The sequence below is a fragment of the Hemitrygon akajei genome, chromosome 5, assembly GCF_048418815.1.
Source record: "Hemitrygon akajei chromosome 5, sHemAka1.3, whole genome shotgun sequence".
Classification (NCBI taxonomy): domain Eukaryota; kingdom Metazoa; phylum Chordata; class Chondrichthyes; order Myliobatiformes; family Dasyatidae; genus Hemitrygon; species Hemitrygon akajei.
In genome coordinates, this window is record NC_133128.1 from 115,291,038 (window position 1) to 115,311,851 (window position 20,814).

General features: G+C 46.2%; 1 protein-coding gene across 2 annotated transcripts in view; it reads right to left on the reverse strand.

The window, feature by feature from the left end:
• The window catches only part of vil1 (villin 1), an 87,851-nt gene that overhangs the window by 46,421 nt on the left and 20,616 nt on the right, over positions 1 to 20,814 (reverse strand). For both annotated transcript variants that reach the window (XM_073046252.1, XM_073046251.1), the window contains exons 4-10: positions 18,931 to 19,127; positions 12,969 to 13,077; positions 9,897 to 10,007; positions 8,685 to 8,887; positions 7,503 to 7,581; positions 6,313 to 6,411; positions 2,976 to 3,129 (exon numbers count right to left, since the gene is read on the reverse strand). In XM_073046252.1, the coding sequence (XP_072902353.1) occupies positions 2,976 to 3,129; positions 6,313 to 6,411; positions 7,503 to 7,581; positions 8,685 to 8,887; positions 9,897 to 10,007; positions 12,969 to 13,077; positions 18,931 to 19,127 (952 nt within the window). The remainder of the gene's footprint in view (positions 1 to 2,975; positions 3,130 to 6,312; positions 6,412 to 7,502; positions 7,582 to 8,684; positions 8,888 to 9,896; positions 10,008 to 12,968; positions 13,078 to 18,930; positions 19,128 to 20,814) is intronic.

The window sequence follows — 20,814 nt, forward strand, 5'->3', positions numbered from 1 at the left end:
AGGAAATGACGGGAGAGAGTAAGGGTTACATTAAAATCAAAGTAAATTATGATCAAAGTATGTACTATATGTTCAACATTCAAAGTTCAAAGTAAATTTATTATCAAAGTACATATATGTCACCATATATAACCTTGAGATTCAAGTGTCTGATGATTGAGGGGTAATAACTGTTCCTGAACCTGGTGGTGTGGGTCCTGAAGCTCCTGTACCTCCTTCCTGATGGCAGCAGTGAGAAGAGAGCATGGCCTGGATGGTGGGAGTCCTTGACCATGGATGCTGCTTTCTTGCAACAGCGCTCCACGTAGACGTGCGCAATGGTGGGGAGGCTGTTACCCCTAGTGGACTGGGCTGTATCCACTACTTTATGAAGATTTTTCTATTTCTGGACTTTGATGTTCTCATGTCAGGCCATAACGCAACCAGTCACGATACTCTCCATCACGCACCTATAGAAGTTTGTCAAAGTTTTAGATGACCTGCCGAATTGTTGTAAACTGCTAAGGAAGTAAAGGTGCTGTCATGCCTTCTTTGTAATGGCAATTACAATATATACTGGGCCCAGGACAGATCCTTTGAAATGATAACACCGAGGAACGTAAAGTTGCTGACCCACTCCTCCTCTGATCCCCTGATGAGGACTGGCTCACAGACCTCCGGTTTCCTCCTCCTGAAGTCAATAATCGGTCTTGCTGACATTGAGTGAAAGGTTGTTGTTAGGGCACCACTCAGCCAGATTTTCAATCTCCCTCCTATATGCTGATTCATCACCACTTTGATTCAGCCAATGACAGTGGTGTTATCAGCAAGCTTAAATATGGCATTGGAGCTGTGCTTAGCCTCACAGTCATTAGTATAAAGTGAGTAGAGCGGGGGGCTCAGCACACAGCCTTGTGGTGCACCTGTGCTGATGGAGATTGTGGAGGAGATGTTGCTACCAATCTGAACTGACCAGGGGTCTGCAAATGAGAAAATTGAGGATTTAATTGCACAAGAAGGTATTGAGGATGAGGTCTTGGAGCTTATTGATTAGTTTTGGGAGGATGATGATATTGAATACCAAGCTGTAGTCAATGAAGAGCATCCGGATGTATGAATCTTCACTGTCCAGATGTTCCAGATTGAGTGAAGAGCCATCTGCTGTTGTCTTGTTGTGCCAATAAGCAATCAGGGTGGATCCAAGTCACTCCTCAGGCAGGAGTTCATGTGTTTCATCACCAACCTCTCAAGACACTTCATCACAGTGGATGTAAGTGCTACTGGATGATAGTCATTGAGGCAGGTTTCCACTTCCTTCTTCGGCACCGGTACAACTAAAGCCTGCTTGAAGCAGATGGGTGCCTCAGACTACCAATTCGAGAGGTTAAAGATATTGGTGAACATTCCAGCCAGCTGATCAACACAAGTCTTTAGTGTTTAGCCAGGTGCCTATCTGGGCCAGATGCTCTCTGAGGGTTCACCCTCATGAGGTTAGCTGTCACAGCAGCATCAGACACTGGAATCAAATGGCTGGCGGGCCGGGAGCTGTGGGAGTTTATGAAGGTGCCTCCATGTTCTGAACGGTCAAAGTGAGCAGAAACAGTATCGAGCTCATCTGGGAGCAATACCTTGTCATCTATGTCACCTGGTTTCCTTTGTACGTGGTGAAAGCATTCAAACCCTGCCTCAGCTGTCAAGCATCCTTCAGTGATTCAAGTTTGGTGTGGAATTGCTACTTCACATATGAGATGGCTTTCTGGAAGGCATATCTGGACCTCTCGTATTTGACTTGGTTGCCAGATCAAAACGCCACTGATCTGGCCCCTAGCAGATTGCTGATCTCTTGGTTCAACCTAGGCTTCAGGTTGGGGAAGAATTTTTGAAACACGTTGTGGGGACACACACATCTACGACTGTTTTTATAATGTTCGTGACAAGCGTAGCATATTCATTCAGATCCTTTGATGACTTCTTGAACATGGCCAGGTCCACCAACTCGAAGCCACTCCTCTGCCTCCTGCAGTCACCTCTTTGTTGTCCTTATCTATGGAGTCCTGCTCTTTAGCCTCTACCTGTACATAGGTAGAAGGAGGACAGCCAGGTGATTTTCTGAAGTGTGGTCTAGGGATGGAACAGTAGGTATTTCCACTTGTAATGTAACTGTGGTTGAGAATGTTTGGACCCCTGTACTGCAGGTGATACATTTATGACAACTGGGCAAAGGTTTCTTCAAACAAGCCGATTAAAGTTACTGACAATCATTTGGAAGTATATGTTACCATATACTACCTTAAGATTCATTTTTAGAAGCATTTATAGAAAAATAAGGAACTACAACAGAAGTTATGAAAAATAAGTAATAAAGACTGACAAAACAAGGAATGTGCAAAAAAGACAAATTTTGCAAATAAAAGAAAAATAATACTGAAAACCTGAGTTGCAGAGTCCATGGAAGTGAGTCTGTAGGTTGTAGAATCAATTCAGTGTTGAGGTGAGTAAAGTTGTCCATGTTTGTTCAGAAGCCTGATGGTTTTAGGGTAATAACTGCTCCTGAACCTGGGGGGGGGGGGGGGGGGTAAGACCAAAGGCTCCTACACCTCCTGCCTGATGATAGTAGTGAGAAGAGGGCATAGCCTGGATGGTGGACGCTGCTTTCCTGTGGCAGCGCTCATTGTAGATGTGCCTGTGATGGACTGGGCTTTATCCATCACTTTCTGTAGACGTTTCTGTTCAAGGCCATTAGTGTTTCTATACCAGACTGTGATGCAACCAACTAGGATACTCTCCGCTGTATGTCTATAGAAGTTTTTCTAAGTTTCTGGTGACATTCTGAATCTATGCCAACTTCTAAGAAAGCAGAGATACCTTTGCGCCTTTTTTGTGATGGGCCTTACGTGCTGGTCCCAGGACAGATCTTCTCGTCCCATCAGCTGGTGGAGTTACCCTTATCGAAACATCTGCCCTTCCCCCTCCCGCACCAAGAGACGTTCACGTACCGATTTTACCAATGTTGTGGGTTCTGCCCAGGCCAACAGTCTGGTACTTCACCATCCACTTCTGAAAGAGCTGTTTGAACAGTGCGGACTCTGCACCCTCATTCTCCAACTCGATATTCACATGCGCATTGTAGCCCTTGGCTTTAATGAAGCCCTGTGGAACAAAATAGTACAATGGGACTGAGGGGGAGACATCTCCACTGTGTCTTTCATTAGCACGGGGCATCCCAAGGAAGAATGGTCACTGCTGCCATACTAGAATTCACAGCTCTCAACTTGTGCAAAACAAGGCAGTAGTAACTATAAGACAATAGGATCAGACTCTACTCACCCTGTAAAATGCCTTTTCCAAAAGCTCCCTTCTGGAAAGCACTATAGGGCTATTAAAACAAAAACTTCATGCTAGCTTAAAAGCAAACACGAGGAAATCTGCAGATGCTGGAAATTCAAGCAACACACACAAAATGCTGGTGGAACACAGCAGGCCAGGCAGCATCTATAAGGATTGAAGCACCGTCGATGTTTCGGGCCGAGACCCTTCGTCAGTCCATGCTGGTGGAACACAGCAGGCCAGGCAGCATCTATAAGGATTGAAGCACTGTCGATGTTTCGGGCCGAGACTCTTCGTCAGTCCATGCTGGTGGAACACAGCAGGCCAGGCAGCATCTATAAGGAGAAGCACCGTCGATGTTTCGGGCCGAGACCCTTCGTCAGTCCATGCTGGTGGAACACAGCAGGCCAGGCAGCATCTATAAGGAGAAGCACTGTCGACGTTTCGGGCCGAGACCCTTCGTCAGTCCATGCTGGTGGAACACAGCAGGCCAGTCAGCATCTATAAGGAGAAGCACTGTCGATGTTTCAGGCTGAGGCCCTTCGTCAGGGTTGACGAAGGGTCTCGGCCCAAAAATGTCGACAGTGCTTCTCCTTATAGATGCTGCCTGGCCTGCTGTGTTCCACCAGCATTTTGTGTGTGATGCTGGTTTAAAAGTTTCTTTCCCCGGGCAGTTAATCTGATCAACTGTTCTAGTTAGCACTTCCACCCCCCCATAACACCATAAGACATAGGACCAGAATAAGACCTGTCATTTGATAATGGCTGAGTTACTCTCCCACTCAACCTCATCCTCCAGCCTCCTCTCTATAATGTTCGATGCCTTTGCTAACCAAGAGCTTATCAACCTCCACTTTAAATATACCCAATGACTGGGCCTCCACAGCCATCCACCGATCCACCACAATCTGGCCGAAGAAAGTCCTCCTCTTCTCCGTTCTAAAGGGATGTCCTTGCTTTCTGACTGTTCTATCGGGTCCTAGACACCCCCCACTATAAGAAACAATCCTCTCCAGGTACACTCCGTCTAGGTGTGTCAGTATTCAATAGGTAGCCAAATCCTCATGTTTGGATGTCAATGAGTAACTGATATGATCAGGGACCATGGACACCAGGCATCAGGAATGAGGGCTGATGTTTCTCCCCAAAGTCCCAGAGGCAGATGTCTTTGGGGACAGGAGGTACTGCGGCCAGTTAAGGTTGATGAGACTGCAGTCAGAAGTCCTTGTGAGTCCAGATTAAGGCCAAGAGTTCAAAGTTCCGTGACCAGCCTGTCCTGAGTTTCAATACTGAAGATTAAAGCCCCTGGGTCATTGTGTCTGAAAGTCAGAGTCCTGATGTCTGTGAGTCTGCGACTGCAAGTCCGGGCCAGGGAATGGAGTCTGGAGACCCAACATCTGAATGTCTGAGGCCGAGGACTGGAACCTAGAGGCCTGTTGCGGCCTGTTCTGGGATCGAAGGCCTGCCTGTGTGTGTGAATGGATGGGTGGAGAGTGGGAGGGTAGTAAAGGGGCTTGCCTTGCTGTTGTCTTGTTTTGCTGCGGATGTTGTTGCTGCTTGTGTTGTCCTGCTGGACATTGTGAACATGCGATGTTGGCACCAGAATGTGTGGCAACCTTATCCAGCCTATCCCTAAGTTGTGTTGGTTATTAACACAAATGATGCCTTTCACAGCAGATGGGATAAGAAAATGAATCTGAATTGGGTCTTTGAAATAGTGTTGCAGGTATTTTTATCCTTGGAGTGAACACCATTAATAACCTGCCCTGGTCCAACCACGGACCAGACACTGCACTCTCACGTGAGACAGTAACTGGGGCTGCTAGGCCAAACTCATCCAAACCAGCACTGGGATCAGGATTCTGTCTGTGTGGGTGGTGGGTGGCTGCGTAGGTGGGAGGGAGGAACGGATCCTGTTTTGTCGCATTGTTGTCCTTGCTCCTTGCGTTGTTCGGCTGTACACTGTGGGCACGCTGCGTTGGCGCTGGAATGTGTGGTGACACTTGCGGGCAGCTCTCAGCACGTGCCCAGGTGTGCTGGTTGTTAACACAAATGACCCATTTCACTGTATGTTTCAATGTGCAGGAGATAAAGGAGTGAATCTGAATGTGAATCTGGTCTTTGTGGGATCCTAGGAGATTACATACTAGGTGTGGACATCAGCAATAGCCTGTCTTGGCCAAAACATCATGGACAAAAGATTACATCACTGCTTCTACTTCCTCAGGAGCTTAAAGAAATTTGGCATGTCCTCATTGGCCCTCAACAACTTTTATAGATGCACTACGGAAAGCATCCTGCCTGGATGCATTATGGCTTAGCGTGGCAACTGCTCTGCCCAAGAGTGCAGGAAAATGTAGGGGTAGACTGTGAGGTCAAGAATCCATCTTATCAGACTAGGGGACTCTTCAGTAGTCTTATAACGGCAGAGCAGAAGCTGTCCTTGAGACTTGTTGTATATGCTTCATGGCTTTTCTATCTTCTGTCTGTTGGGGCACGGCGGGGAGAAGAATGAATGTCTAAGGTAGGGAGAGTCTTTGATTATGCTTTACCGAGGCAGTGACAAGTGTAGGTAGGGTCTATGGAGGGGAGGCTGTTTCAGTGATGGGCTGAGCTGTGTCTACATGCAATAAACTAATCTAATCTAAACTTAAACTAGCTGGTTTTGTGAGATGATTATACTAACCCAATTCGATATATCATTTCACAGAACCAGCTAGTTTAAGCTTAGCCAATGTCTTCATTTTTAAGGATGGAGAAGGTGAGGGAGGAAGAGAATGAGGGAGAAAGAGAGAGAGGGGATGAGAGAGTGAGGAGGCAGAGAGAGAGGGAATGGAGAGAGAAAGAGAGAGAGGGGATGAGAGAGTGAGGAGGCAGAGAGAGAGGGAATGGAGAGAGAAAGAGAGAGAGGGGATGAGAGAGTGAGGAGGCAGAGAGAGAGGGAATGGAGAGAGAAAGAGAGTGAGGGGAAGAGAGAGAGGAAGACACACACACAATTATACTCACTATGGCTCTGGTTAGAGCAGCCTCTCGTTCATGCTGCGAAGAGTTCTTCCCCTTCCACACAAAGATCTTAACTCCGCCCTGGTCTATGATGTAGCACTCCTAGACAGAAAAGGTCAAACTGCATTTAGAGTCTGCTCTAATACAAAAGCAAAAGATGAAATTAAATCAAAGACCTACAAGTCACACAGCAATGGTGGAGAGAAAAAAAATCCACCAGTAAATAAAAACGGATTCTTTATAAGGATTTGATTTCATTTTTACCACAGGGCTGCACCACTCCCTCTGCCTACCCGCCTGTCTTTTCAATACAATGTGTATCCTTGGATGTTAAGCTCCCAGCTATGATCTTCTTTCAGTCATGACTCAGTGATGCCCACAACATCATACCTGCCAATCTCTAACTGCGCTACAAGATCATCTACCTTATTCTGTATAGTGCGTGCATTCAAATATAACACCTTCAGTCCTGCATTCATCATTCTTTTCCCCCAAGTTATACTTCGGATCATCCTGTCCTTTCTCACAGTCTCACTACACACTTGTATAACTGCCCTATCACTCCAGTTCCCATCTGTCCTGTATTCATCACCCTTTTCAATTTGGCCCCCAAATAACCAGACGTTAAATTCTTATCCCTTTCTAAATTTCTTGTCTTTTAAGGTGATTGGACGAAAGTACAGGGGGAGGGGTATCAGAGGTAAGTTTTTATTTTACACAGAGAGTGGTGGGTGTGTAGAACACCCTGCCAGGGGTGGTGCTAGAGGCAGGTTCATTAGGGGCATTTAACAGACTCTTAAATGGGCACCTGGATGATACAAAAGTGGAGAGCTTTGTTGGAGGGAAGAGTTAACTTGATCTTAGGTTAAAAGGTTGGCACAATATCGTAGCCCAAAGGGCCTGTATTGTGTTGTTACGTTTTATGCTCACTTCTCTTCACCCCCTCCCCCGCCCACCCACCTGATCTCACCTATCAGCTGACAGCTTGTACTCCCCCCCACCTGTTTTCTGGATGCTGCCCCCTTCCTTTCCATTCCTGATGAAGCATGTCCAGCCAAAAGGTCGACTATCGATTCCCCTCCAGCACCGTGTGTGTGTTGCCCTGAGTTTCCAGCCCTCCTACTGCTGAAAAATCCCTCCTCATCCACCCCTGCAAGACTTTTCTTTCACGGGTTGAAAGCAGCACCACTTACGCCACTCTTGAGCAAGTCCTGGGTCAGAGGTCGAGAGGCCACTTCGTGGACAACCAGGTTTCCCTGGGAGTCGGTCACACTGTGGAGAAAGCAGAGGCAATGAGAGGCAGGTGGGTTCCTCACACACTCACAGAACCGGCAGCAACAGCTTCACCAATCGTATGGTACACCAAGCACGGGAGGAACTCAACTGGCCAGGCAGCATCTATGGAGGGAAATAGACAGTCGGCGATTCGGCCCAGAGGATCTCAGCCTGAAATGTTGAGCGTTTATTCCCCTTCATAGACGCTGCCTGACCTGTAGAGTTCCTCCAGCATCGTGTGTGTGTGTGTGTGTTTCGCTGGACTTCCAGCATCTCTTGTCTTTAAAACCTATGATGCTATTCAGATGGGATGGTAGTGTAGTGGTTAACGACAACAGTCACTGACCACGGTTCAATTCCTGCTGCTGACTGTAGGTAACCATATAACCATATAACAATTACAGCACGGAAACAGGCCATCTCGGCCCTTCTAGTCCGTGCTGAACGCTTACTCTCACCTAGTTCCACCGACCTGCACTCAGCCCATAACCCTCCATTCCTTTCCTGTCCATATACCTATCCAATTTTTTTTTTAAATGACAAAACCGAACTTGCCTCTACCAATTCTACTGGAAGCTCGTTCCACACAGCTACCACTCTCTGAGTAAAGAAATTCCCCCTCGTGTTACCCCTAAACTTTTGCCCCCTAACTCTCAACTCATGTCCTCTTGTTTGAATCTCCCCTACTCTCAATGGAAAAAGCCCATCCACGTCAACTCGATTTATCCCCCTCATAATTTTAAATACCTCTATCAAGTCCCCCCCTCAACCTTCTACACTCCAAAGAATAAAGACCTAAATGAGAACTTTGTAAGTTCCCCCCGTCACTGCTTTCCAAAGACGTACAGGCTAGGGTTAGTAAATTATGTGCATGCTCCAGCGCCAGTGACCCAGGACTAACTCCCACCACTGTCTGTAAGGAGATTGAACATTCTTCCCGTCACCACCCACATGCTCTGGTTTCCCCCCACATTCCAACGACGTAGGGGTTAGTAGGTTAATTGGTCACATGGGTGTAATTTGGCCAGTAGGGCCTATTTACTGAGCTGTATTTCTGAAATAACAATAAAAGCCTACTGTGTGCAGGAGTGCTCGCTCACCTGTACAGTTTGACTGCTCTCTTATGCTCCAGATCCACCACGTTATCTGGAGTCGCCGCCTTTATCTCCTGCTTGGCACCGAGCATGAAGTTCATGAGTTTCATCAGCTCTGGAGAGGCGGCCTCGTCCTGGCCGTCCACCACGGCGATCTGTCCCCGTCCCGCTCGCTCGCGGTCACGGATGTCCTTGGCCAGTTGCATTCCCTGCAAACAAGGTGAAATGTCAATTTTAATACCGTAAGACCGAAAGATGTAGGTGTGGGTTTAGGCCATTTGGCCCATCAAGTCTGCTCTGCCATTGCATTACTCCTCTCAACCCCATTCTCCTGCCCTCTCCCTCTCACCTCTCCTTTGGTGCATCTCACCTTTGATTCCCTGACTAATTAAGAATCTATCACTCTCTGCTTTAAATACACCCAATGATTTGGCCTCCACAGCCCTCTGTGGCAATGAAATCCACAGATTCACCACCTTCTGGCTAAAGAGATTCCTCCTCATCTCTGTTCTAAATGGATGTTCTTCTATTCTGAAGCTGTGCTCCCTGGTCCTAGACTCTCCCACATCCTGTCCACGTACACTCTATCCAGGCCTTCCGATATTTGCAGAGTTTGAATGAGATTCCCCCCTCATTCTTCTAAACTCCAGTGCGTACAGATCTAGAGGCATCAAAGACTCCTCCATCCAGCGTATCATTTCTTAGATGAGAGACCAAAACTGCTCCCAATGCTCCAAGCGCAGTCTGACCAATTTCCTACAAAGCCTCAGCATTACGTCCTTGCTTTTATATTCTAGTCCTCTTGAAATGAAGGTTTACATTGCATTTGCCTTCCTCACCACTGACTCAACTCACAAGTTTATGGAATCTTGCACGAGGACTCCCAAGTCCCCTTGTACCTCTGATTTCTGTATTTCTCTTGGTTTAGAAAATAGCCCACACTTTTATTCCTTCTACCAAGTGCACAACCATACACTTCCCTGCACTGTATTCCATCTGCCACCTCTCTGCCCATTCTCCAAATCTATTTAAATCCTTCTGCAGGCTCACTGCTTCCTCAACACTGCCAGCCCTCTACCTATCATTCTCAAACCTGGCCACGAAGCCATCAATTCCAGTTGTGTTCCCCAGCAATCCCACCCTACCCAACCACAAGCTGGGACCCACAGTCAAGAGGACACTGTTGATCCCTTCCCTCGCGCCCACTTTCTTTGATACCTTCAGACGTTCCATGTGATTACTCAGTGGGGCGTTCCACTGCACGATGAGCTTCCCCAAGTCCAGCAGGAAGACGTCTCCTTGGTTGAAACTCTTCCAACTCATCTCGACCTGCCGACATTAATGATATTTCAGTCAGATGTCCATTCTGAAGATACCACAACGTAACTTTCACTTCCGTCCCAGGACATAAGTGGCTAATGTGAACGAGGGCTATGCCTTTTGGAGTGAAGGAGGGTCACAAGTGATATAGCAGAGGTGCACAAGACGATAAGAGGCATGCGTAGAGTAGACAGACAGCCAGAGACTCTTTCCCAGTGGCTAACGCAAGAGGGCATAATTCTACGGTGATCAGAGGGTCAGAGTTGAAGAAAGTCAGAGGTAGGTTTTTTTACACAGAGAGTGGTGGGTGTGTGGAACACACTGCCGGGGCGGTGATAGAGGCAGGTACATCAGGGAAAGTTAAAAAACTCTTAGATAGGCACATGGATGAAAATAAAATGGATGGCTATGTGGGAGGGAAGGGTTAGATTGATATTAGAGTACGTTAATGGGTTAGCACAACATTGTAGGCTGAAGGACCGGTATTTCACTGTACTGTTCAATGTTCTCTATTCTGTCTCTGTGGCCTATTTCCAAGCTGTATGACTCTATGGCTCTATTTCTTATGGAGGCCTTTGCTGTCCACTTTGGTGGTTTAATCAGCTGCTGTAAGGTCCCTGTAGTCTTGTACGTAGGCCAGAGGTAGAATTTGGGGAGCAGTTGATGGAATGCAGGGATAGTAAGTCAAGACTGGTGTAGGATTGGTGTCATTGGGTAGCTGGTGTTCGGTGTGTACACAATGGGATGAAGCCCAGGCCTGAGAATGGAAAATCAACTGACGTTTAGCCAATATAAATGGAAAGCCAGATTAAAAAGATTAAAGCATTGAGGCCGAGGGGAGAAGGACAAACTGGTGTTCATGAGTCTTTACTCGCTTACAGCCATCAGGCTCCTGGACTGGGTCCGTGGCTGTGGCCTGTGGCAATCGGTCTCTTGGACTGGGTCCGTGGCTGTGGCCTGTGGCCATTGGTCTCTTGGACTGGGTCCGTCGCTGTGTGGCCTGTGGCCATCGGTCTCTTGGACTGGGTCCGTGGCTGTGGCCTGTGGCCATTGGTCTCTTGGACTGGGTCCGTCGCTGTGTGGCCTGTGGCCATCGGTCTCTTGGACTGAGTCCATCGCTGCGGACTCATGTCACTTTCGGGAATCCGCAGATCATGTTCTCTGTATCGTTGATTTATCTTTTTTATTATTTGCATGATTTAATCTTTGTTTTGTATACTGGATGTTTGACGGTCTTTATTGTGTGGGTTTTTTGTGTAATCTATTGTGTTTCTTTGCTCTGAATCTCAAGGTTGTGTATGGTATACATACTTATAATGTATTTTGAACTTTGAAGGGCCTATTTCCACGAGGCACTGTGGGTAAGACATAGGGGATAGTCATAGAGTCACACATCATGGGTGATACAGTTAGCGAGTCACACTGCCAGTCATCAGGATTCAATTCACACCGCTGTCCGTACATTCTTCCTATGACAGTGTGGGTCTCCTCCGGGTGCCCCGCTTTGCTCCCATGGTAAGGACGCACAGGTTAGGGTCAGTAAGTTGTGGCCATGCTATGTTGGTGCTGGAAGCGTGGCCACACTTGTGGGTTGTCCCCAGCACATTATCGGACAGTGTTAATCATTGTGCAAAATGACGCATTTCTCTGTATGTTTCAGTGTACATGTGACAGATAAAGCTAATCTTTATCTTTATTATGGAAACCGGGTGCCATGGTAGCATAGGGGTGTTCTGGAGTTCGGAGTTCAGAGTTCAACTCCAGCACCATTCTGTAAGAAATCTCTGAATGCTCTCCTCGTGAAATGCTCGGATTCTCTCCCACAGTCCAAAGTGGTGCTGGGTACATTCATTGGTCATGTAAATTGTCCCGTGATTAGGTCAGAGTTACTCATGGTTGCTGGATTCCTGAGGACCAGAAGGGCCCACCCGAAACAGATAAACAAACAAACAACTGAATAAATCCGTAAGTCACATTTGGCTCATATCCCTTCACTCTCGGGGTGAAGAAATTGCCTTCAGATTCCCATTAAATCTCTCCCCATCACCTTACACTTATGCCCTCTGGTTTCAGATTCCCCCACCCTGGGAAGAGAGGACTGTATATTCACCCTCCTGATGCCCCCATGGACATGTGCACATTTGTAAGCTGTATGCTGTCCTACATTCCAGGGAACAAAGTCCTAAACTGTCCAACCTCTCCCTATAACTCAGTCCCTCACGTCCTGGCAACGACCTCATAAATATTCTCTGTACTCCCAACCAATGAGAGAAGACCATAGGACACAGAAGCAGAATTAGGCCATTCAGCCCATCGAGTCTGCTCCACCATTCCACCTTGGTTGATCCCAGATCCCACTCAACCCCATACACCGGTCATCTTGCCATATCCTTTGATGCCCTGACTGATCAACCTCCAACTTCCAACTGATGCAAAGAGTTAGAATGGAGATTAACTGCTTGTCTCTCTTTCTTCCCATTCTCTTTTTCCCCTGTCCCTGCCATCGGGCAAAAGTTACAAAAGCCTGAAAGCGTTCACTACCAGGCTCAAAGACAGTTTGTTTTCAATGGTCCCTGAGTATGATAAGATGGACTCTTTACTATAAGACAGTAAGACTTGGGATTAGGTCTCCCAAAATGAATGCTAACCTTTCCTTACCACCGACTCAACGTGCTGTTAACCTTTAGAGAATCCTGCATGAGGACTCCCAAGTTCCTTTGCATCTCTGATTTCTGAATTTTAACAGAGTAGTCTACTCTTTTATTCCTTCTACCAAAATGGATAACCGTACACTTCCCCACACTATATTCCATCTGCCCATTCTGTGAATCTGTCCAAATCCTTCTACAGACTCCCTGCTTCTTCAACCCCACCAGTCCCTCCACCTGACTTCATATCGTCCACGAACTTGGCCACAAGGCCACCAAACCCACCATCCGATGGCAACACTAAACCCAATTTACTGATTACCTCAGTAGCACGGACGTTCTTCTTCCCCTTGACATGAAGCAGCCTCTGCACGTTGTACGTGTTGGTCTCCACGTGCTGGAATCCAGAGGCAACACCTCCCTTCTTGTAGCTGTTTTTAAAAAAAAAACAAAGAAACACAAAGCAGGGTTTGCAGTCGCCGTCTGATTCAGAGAGACACTGTATCAGATTGATGGTGAGAATGTGGCTGTTTATAGTGAAGCGACTGGGCCTCCGATATTCCATGGAGGGCTCTCTCTGCCGGGCGCGGGCTTTCGAGTACGCATGCTTTTGTCCTGGTGGGCCCAGTTTGTAGCTCCCACACTGTAAGCTGTCCAGCATGTACATGGTTCAGTAGAAACGTTTAATCGCACTACTCCATTGTCATTCTTGCTCTGTGCAAGTGTGTGATGGTGTTGCACAGCATGAGGACAGGCGACTACAAGCTCAGAGTATCACCCCCTGCCTGACTACACTCACCTTCACATTGACACCAGAGAACAGATTTCCTTTGTGGAAGCATAGTATCATATGTTCAAAGTACAAAGTAAATCTGTTATCGAAGTACATGCACGTCACCATATACACCCTTAAGATTCATTTTCTTGCAGGCATTGATAGTAAATACAAAGAACCACAACAGAATCCATGAGAGACGGCACACAAGACAAAAGACAACCACCCGTGCAAATAGAGAAAGAAGAAAAAACAAACACAATGATAATAATAATAAATAATTAATAAATATCGAGAAAATGAGCCTTTGAAAGTGAGTCCACTTGTGGGAACCGTTCAGTTAATGCAGTTATCCACTCTGGTTCAAGGGCCTGATGGTTGGGGGGTAATGTTCGTTCCTGAACCTAGTGGTGTGAGTCCTGAGGCTCCTGCACCTTCTCCCTGATGGCAGCAGAGAGAAAAGAGCACAGCCTGGGTGGTGGGGGTCCTGATCGATGCTGCTTTCCTACGACAGTCCTCCACGTAGATGTGCACAATGGTGGGGAGGGCTTTACCCATGATGGTCTGGGCTGGATCCACTACTTTTTGTAGGGTTTTTGTAGGACTTGTTTGACAAGCCCAGTGTAGTTGGAATCTGCAGAGATGAAGATCTCTGTATTTCAGTGAGGTGAGGAGACGCTCACATCAGGGCATTGCTGGTGGATATGGTTTCCTTGTGGTTCTGTGGTTCGCAGTGCTGGTAGGGAGGGGTTTCGAGGCTTAAAATCAGCGGTGATGGAAGGATGGAGATACATTTCCAGAACAGGGAGCTCTATGACTTGGAGGGGAACCTGCAGGTGGTGGTGCTCCTGCTCTTGTCCTTGCTGCTGGCAGATCTCATTGGGTTAGAAGATGCTGTCGAATTCTACACTCACACTGTGGGTCACCCAGTCATTACCGTCTGTCTACACATCTCGCTGCCTCAGTAAAGCAGCCAGCATAGTCAAAGACCCCTCCCCATCCTGGGCAGTCTCTTGTCCCTTCTCCCATCAGGCAGAAAGTTAGAGAGTTGTGGACATCACAGAAATCAGCCTCCCCTCCATGGACTCTGTCTACACTTCTCGTTGTCTCAGTAAAGCAGCCAGCATAATGAAAGACCCCACCCACCCCGGACATTCTCTCTTCTTCACTCTCCCATCAGGCAGAAGATACAAAAGTCTGAAAGCACATCCCACCAGATGCAAGGGCAGCGTTTATCCTGTTGTTACGAGACTACTGAATGGATCTCCAGTTTGATAGATGGACTCCTGACCTCACAATCTACCGTCTTATGTCCTTGCACCTTATTGTCTACCAGTACTGCACTTTCTCTGTAACTTTATTCTGCATACGGTTACTGCTTTATCTTGTTGTACCTCAATGCACTGTTTTAATGAATTGATCTGCATGTACAGTGTGCAAGACAAGTTTTTCACTGTATCTCAGTATACGTAACAATAATAAACCAATTTACCAACTTACATTGAAGCCCCATTCAGCACCCAAAACACCTACTCCACCAGTAACCCAGTGGCTGGCCTGTCTACACGACGCACTGCCGTTCTTCTCCTCGGTTACTTCCACAGCATCTTCTAACCCAATGAGTTCTCCAGCCAGGAAGGACCAGAGCAGCGGTTCCAGGCAAATTCTGCCACCAACAAGAGAAAATCTGCAGATGCTGCAAATCCAAGCAACACACACAAAATGCTGGAGGAACTCGGCAGGCCAGACAACATCTATGGAAAAGAGATATTTCGGCGTAGACCATTCTGCAGGACTACCACCTGTAGGTTTCCCACATCTCGCTGCCTCAGTACATCTCCCTGTTCCAGAGGTATATCTCCATCCTTTCATCGCCACTGGGTTTAAGCCCTGAAACCCCTCACTACCCGCATTGTGCAACAATGTTCCCTCTAATTTGTAATGACAAGTGTGTGAAAAATCTTGCGATGTGCAATTTTTTGCCCAGTGACAACAACAAGTACGCACTGAATTTTATATATAGATGGAGGTATTCCTTTTAACAGCTAGAAAAACACTGTCAATAAGAACTTTGATCTCTTCTGGGTTTGATCGTTTTTGTTCTCGTTCATCTGCACTCTCACAAAACATACGTAGCAGGCCTGTGGTCGTAATGAAGGATTTTTTCATCAGAGCTTTTGCACACCGTCCATAGGTGATTTGCTTGGTAAGTGGTGCTTTAAAAAGTCAAGTTTCCAAATATCACTCCACTTCTTCCCACTTGCAAATTCTCCAGCAACTTTTGTGCAATGACAATTTACACAGGTAACACCAGTTCTGTATTGTTCATAAATGTTTCTCATCGCTGCGTGTTCCTGACCGCTTGAGCAGTTTCTGCTGTTTCATTCCGCTTTAAATAAACTGGCAGTGCTTTTGTGCTTCTCGCACTTTGCTTCTTTCAATAATTTCTTCAATTTAAAAAAAGTACAAACCAGTTCTAAAATCTGCAGACAAATCATCACAAACTCCACGTTGTCAACACTGTCCACATCAGAAACAAGAAAAGGAAATGTGATGGTGTACGATCGTGAAATATACTTAATGTGCAAACAAGGTAGATGGTGACAACCTCTCGTGCACAGTTTAAATCCCCTTGTGCATTAGTAACAAAGGATATGTTTGTGCTCACACGCACACGCCTTAGAGGGAACATTGCCGTGGGAACACCTCTGCACCCTCGGGAGTAGGACTGTAATGGTTCAAGAAGATGATTTCCCGCGGAGAATTTCAGCACGGGAGATAGAGTCATACAATGCCAAAGCACAGAAACTGGCCCTTTTGCCCATCTAGTCCATGTTGAGTTATTATCCTGCCTAGATCCATCACCCACACCTGGGCCATGACCCTCCATACCTCTCCCATCCATGTACTGCACTTATCCAAACATGGCTTAAATATTGCAATTGAACCTGCATTCACCCTGTCAGCTGGCAGATTGTCCCATGCACACCACCCTCGGAGTGAAGAAGTTCCCCTCAGGTTCCCTTTAAATATTTCATCTTTCACCCTTAATCTATAACTTCTATTTCTAATCACTGGTCATTACAAATGAGAGGAAACATTGCTCCTAACCTACCCTGTAAATCCAGTTCTCAAGCCCCAGCAACATCCTTGTAAATTTTCTCTGTTCTCTTTCAATCTTATTGATATCTTTCCTGTAGGTGGAACTGCACACAATACTCCAAATGTGGCCTCACAAATATCTTGTACAAATTCAAGTTAACATTCTAACTCCAGTACTCAGTACTCCAATGAGGCCCAATGTGAGGACAAGCTATCTTTGTGACCATAACTACCTGTGCTGTCACTTGCAAGGAATTATTGATCTGTATTCTCTGATCCCTCTGTAGGATCTGATGGCCTTGAATATGAAAGATTGGGTCAATAAGCCCAAGCTCCCAGCAAGTTGGGCAAATTAGAGTTGATAGAGTTTTATGTATGATGGGTTGGCCTTCGTTGGTCAGGGAATTGAATTCAAGAGCTGAGGGGTAATGTTGCAGCTCTACAAAACTCTAGTTAAACCACATTATCGGCCTGTAAGTTTGACATCAGTGATGGGTACATTAATGAAAAGTATTCTTAGAGATGGTATATATAATTATCTGGATAGACAGGGTCTGATTAGGAGCAGTCAACATGGATTTGTGCGTGGAAGGTCATGTTTGACAAATCTTATTGAATTTTGTGAAGAGGTTACTAGGAAAGTTGACAAGGGTAAAGCAGTGGATGTTGTCTATATGGACTTCAGTAAGGCCTTTGACAAGGTTCCACACAGAAGGTTAGTTAGGAAGGTTCAGTCATTGGGTATTAATATTGAAGTAGTAAAATGGATTCAACAGTGGCTGAATGGGAGATGTCAGAGAGTAGTGGTGGATAACTGATTGTCAGGTTGGAGGTCGGTGACTAGTGGTGTGCCTCAGGGATCTGTACTGGGTCCAATGTTGTTTGTCATATACATTAATGATCTGGATGACGGGGTGGTAAATTGGATTAGTAAGTATGCAGATGATACCAAGATAGGTGGTGTTGTGGATAATGAAGTAGGTTTTCAAAGCTTGCAGAGAGACTTGGGCCAGTTAGAAGAGTGGGCTGAAAGATGGCAGATGGAGTTTAATGCTGATAAGTGTGAGGTGCTACATTTTGGTAGGACTAATCAATATAGGACATACATGGTAAATGGTAAGGTAATGAGGAATGCAGTAGAATAGAGTGATCTAGGAATAATGGTGCATAGTTCCCTGAAGGTGGAATCTCATGTGGATAGGATGGTGAAGAAAGCTTTTGGTATGCTGGCCTTTATAAATCAGAGCATTGAGTATAGGAGTTGGGATGTAATGTTAAAACTGTACAAGGCATTGGTGAGGCCAAATTTGGAGTATTGGGTACAGTTCTGGTCACTGAATTATAGGAAAGATGTCAACAAAATAGAGTACAGAGGAGATTTACTAGAATGTTACCTGGGTTTCAGCACCTAAGTTACAGAGAAAGGTTGAACAAGTTAGGTCTTTATTCTTTGGAGCGTAGAAGGTTGAGGGCGAACTTGATAAAGGTTTTTAAAATATGAGGGAGATAGATTGAGTTGACGTGGATGGGTTTTTTCCATTGAGAGTAGGGGAGATTCAAACAAGAGGACATGAGTTGAGAGTTAAGGGGTAAAAGTTTAGGGGTAACACATGGGGGAACTTCTTTACTCAGAGAGTGGTAGCTGTGTGGAACGAGCTTCCAGTAGAAGTGGTAGAGGCAGATTCGATTTTGTCATTTAAAAAAAATATTGGATAGCTATATGGACAGGAAAGGAATGGACGGTTATGGGCTGAGTGCAGGTCGGTGGGACTAGGTGAGAGTAAGCGTTCGGCATGGACTAGAAGGGCCGAGATGGCCTGTTTCTGTGCTGTAATTGTTAGATGGTTATATGAAATATTGTGTTCATTTCTAGTCACCTCATTATGGGAAGGATGTGGAAGCTTTGGAGAGAGAGCAGAGGAGACTTACCAGAATTCTGCCTGGATTAGAGAACGTGTCTTCTGAGGAAAGGTTGAGTGAGCTAAGGCTTTTCTCTTTGGAGTGAAGGAGGATGAGACCTTAAAGGTGTACAAGATGATAAGTGGCATAGATCGAATGGACAACCTGCGATCTTGTCCCAGTGTGGAATTGGCTAATAGCAGGAGGCATAATTTTAAGGTGATTGAGGAAAAGTTGGTGGGGGGGGGGGGGGGTGGTATCAGTAGCAAGTTCTTTGCACACAGAATGGTGGGTGCACGGAACACCCTGCCGGGGGTGATGGTAGAGACAGACGCAATATGGACAGTTAAGAAGCTCTTAGGTAGGCACATCTAAGAAAAATGGTGTGTAGGAGGGAAGGGTTAGATTGACCTTAGAGTGGGTTACACGTTACAACATCACAGGCCAAAATACCCGTACTATGCTGCAATGTTCCATGTTCGAAACGTTAATAGAGGACTATACTCACATAAAGCCCTTCTTGAAATAACCCTTGAACTTCTGGGACTCATATCCCTGGACCTCACGGTGCTGTATGGCCACCCCTCCAAGGTAATCGTCCATCTGCACCGTATAGATGGCAGATGCTCCCTGCTCGTCCTGGCTCGAGTTCTCTCCGACCCAGAAGTGAATGTCGTAGTTGAAGGAGCCTCTCCTTTTGTGAGTCTGTCGAGAGTATGAGATGCTGAGTTTATTGTCTGGAACCGTGTACTGTGGGGAGTGATGGAACCGTAGAGCATTTTGGAGTATTGTGTACAGAAAGGTGTGGACTCTTTGGAGAGGGAGCAAAAGAAATTAATCAAGATGCTACCTGGATTAAAGAACATCTTCTATAAGGAGAACTCCAGCTGGATGGTCCCAGTCCTAACTGCAAAAGGAGGAGATTGAGCCTGGGGCTAGCAACCCTATTCCGTAAAGACCCCGGTGCTATAGGAATGCCAACAGTAGCTCCAAAGACCTTATCCCTGGAAGAAAAGGATCTTCCAAGATGGGCTACACCCAGGGACAACTTGGAAGTCTGGTCCCAGACAGAGGCCTCTGGCCAACTGTGATTGGTGGTCTATGCTCCAGTCAGGGTGCTGGGCTTAAAGAGAAGGGAGGGTGGTCATATGAGGGGTGATTGATAAGTTTGTGGCCTGGTAGAAGGAGTCAATTTTAGAAAACCTAGCATATTTATTTTTCAACATAGTCCCCTCCTACATTTACACACTTAGTCCAGCGGTCGTGAGGCATACGGATCCCTTCTTTGTAGAAGTTGGCGTCTTGGACCTGCAGAAGTGGTCCACAGCAGGGGTGATTGATAAATTTGTGGCCCAAAGTAGAAGGAGATGAGTTATTAACTTCAAACTTTCTGCATTTTCACTCAAAGAGTTGAACTGCATGTGAATGTAACGAGAGCCTTCTCCTCATCTAAACTCATCTCCTTCTACCCTGGGCCACGAACTTATCAATCACCCTTGCTGTCGACCACTTCTACAAAGAAGGGATCCGTATGCTCCACGACCGCTGGACTAAGTGTGTACGTGTAGGAGGGGACTATGTTGAAAAATAAATGTGCTAGGTTTTCTAAAATTGACTCCACTTATCAATCGCCCCTCGTACTTGGGTTGTTTTCATTGGAGCGTTGGAGGGTGAGGAGAGAGCTGATGGAAGTTTATTCAATCATGAAAGGTAATACTGTAGATAAGGCAGACCTTATCCCCAGAGTCGAAATTCAAATACTAGTGGGCATAATTTTAAAAGGGGAAAGTGTAAAGGAGACTTACGAGGCAGGTTTATTTTAAGGGGAAGTGAAATAAGGAAATAGTTAAGGGAGGCTGAGGCTGAGGAGGAACGTCTTCAGTTGGTGTGCTTTATTTGCTACATTTCCATCGAACCAGGCAGCGAAATGTGCCATTTGCATCAACAACCAACACTGTCACCACACTCATTATCCTGCTAACCTGTATGTCTTTGTTTTGGGGGAGGGAACTGGAGAACATGGGGGCACTCACATGGTCACAGGGAGGACGAACAAACATATGATAGGCAGAGGTGGGAATCGAACCCCAATCGCTGATTACTGGTGCTGTAAAGCACTGCACTAGCATGCTTGCCCTCAGTTTAGCAACAAGGACTCCCCCCATCTCTTGTACTAAAACCACTAGCCCACCGTGGGGTCTATTCTCTTCTATATCTCCCCTCTATTTGTCTGCACTCCCACTCCCAGTTTTTGAAACACAGTTACGGGCATTTAGTCTTGTTACTCAATACAACCCCTTCTATTTTACATACGTTAGCTATGTTGCTTCACAGCCTCATCCACTCCCAGGAGAAAACCTATCTCTTCCAGCTTGGCATGCCCCCACAACAT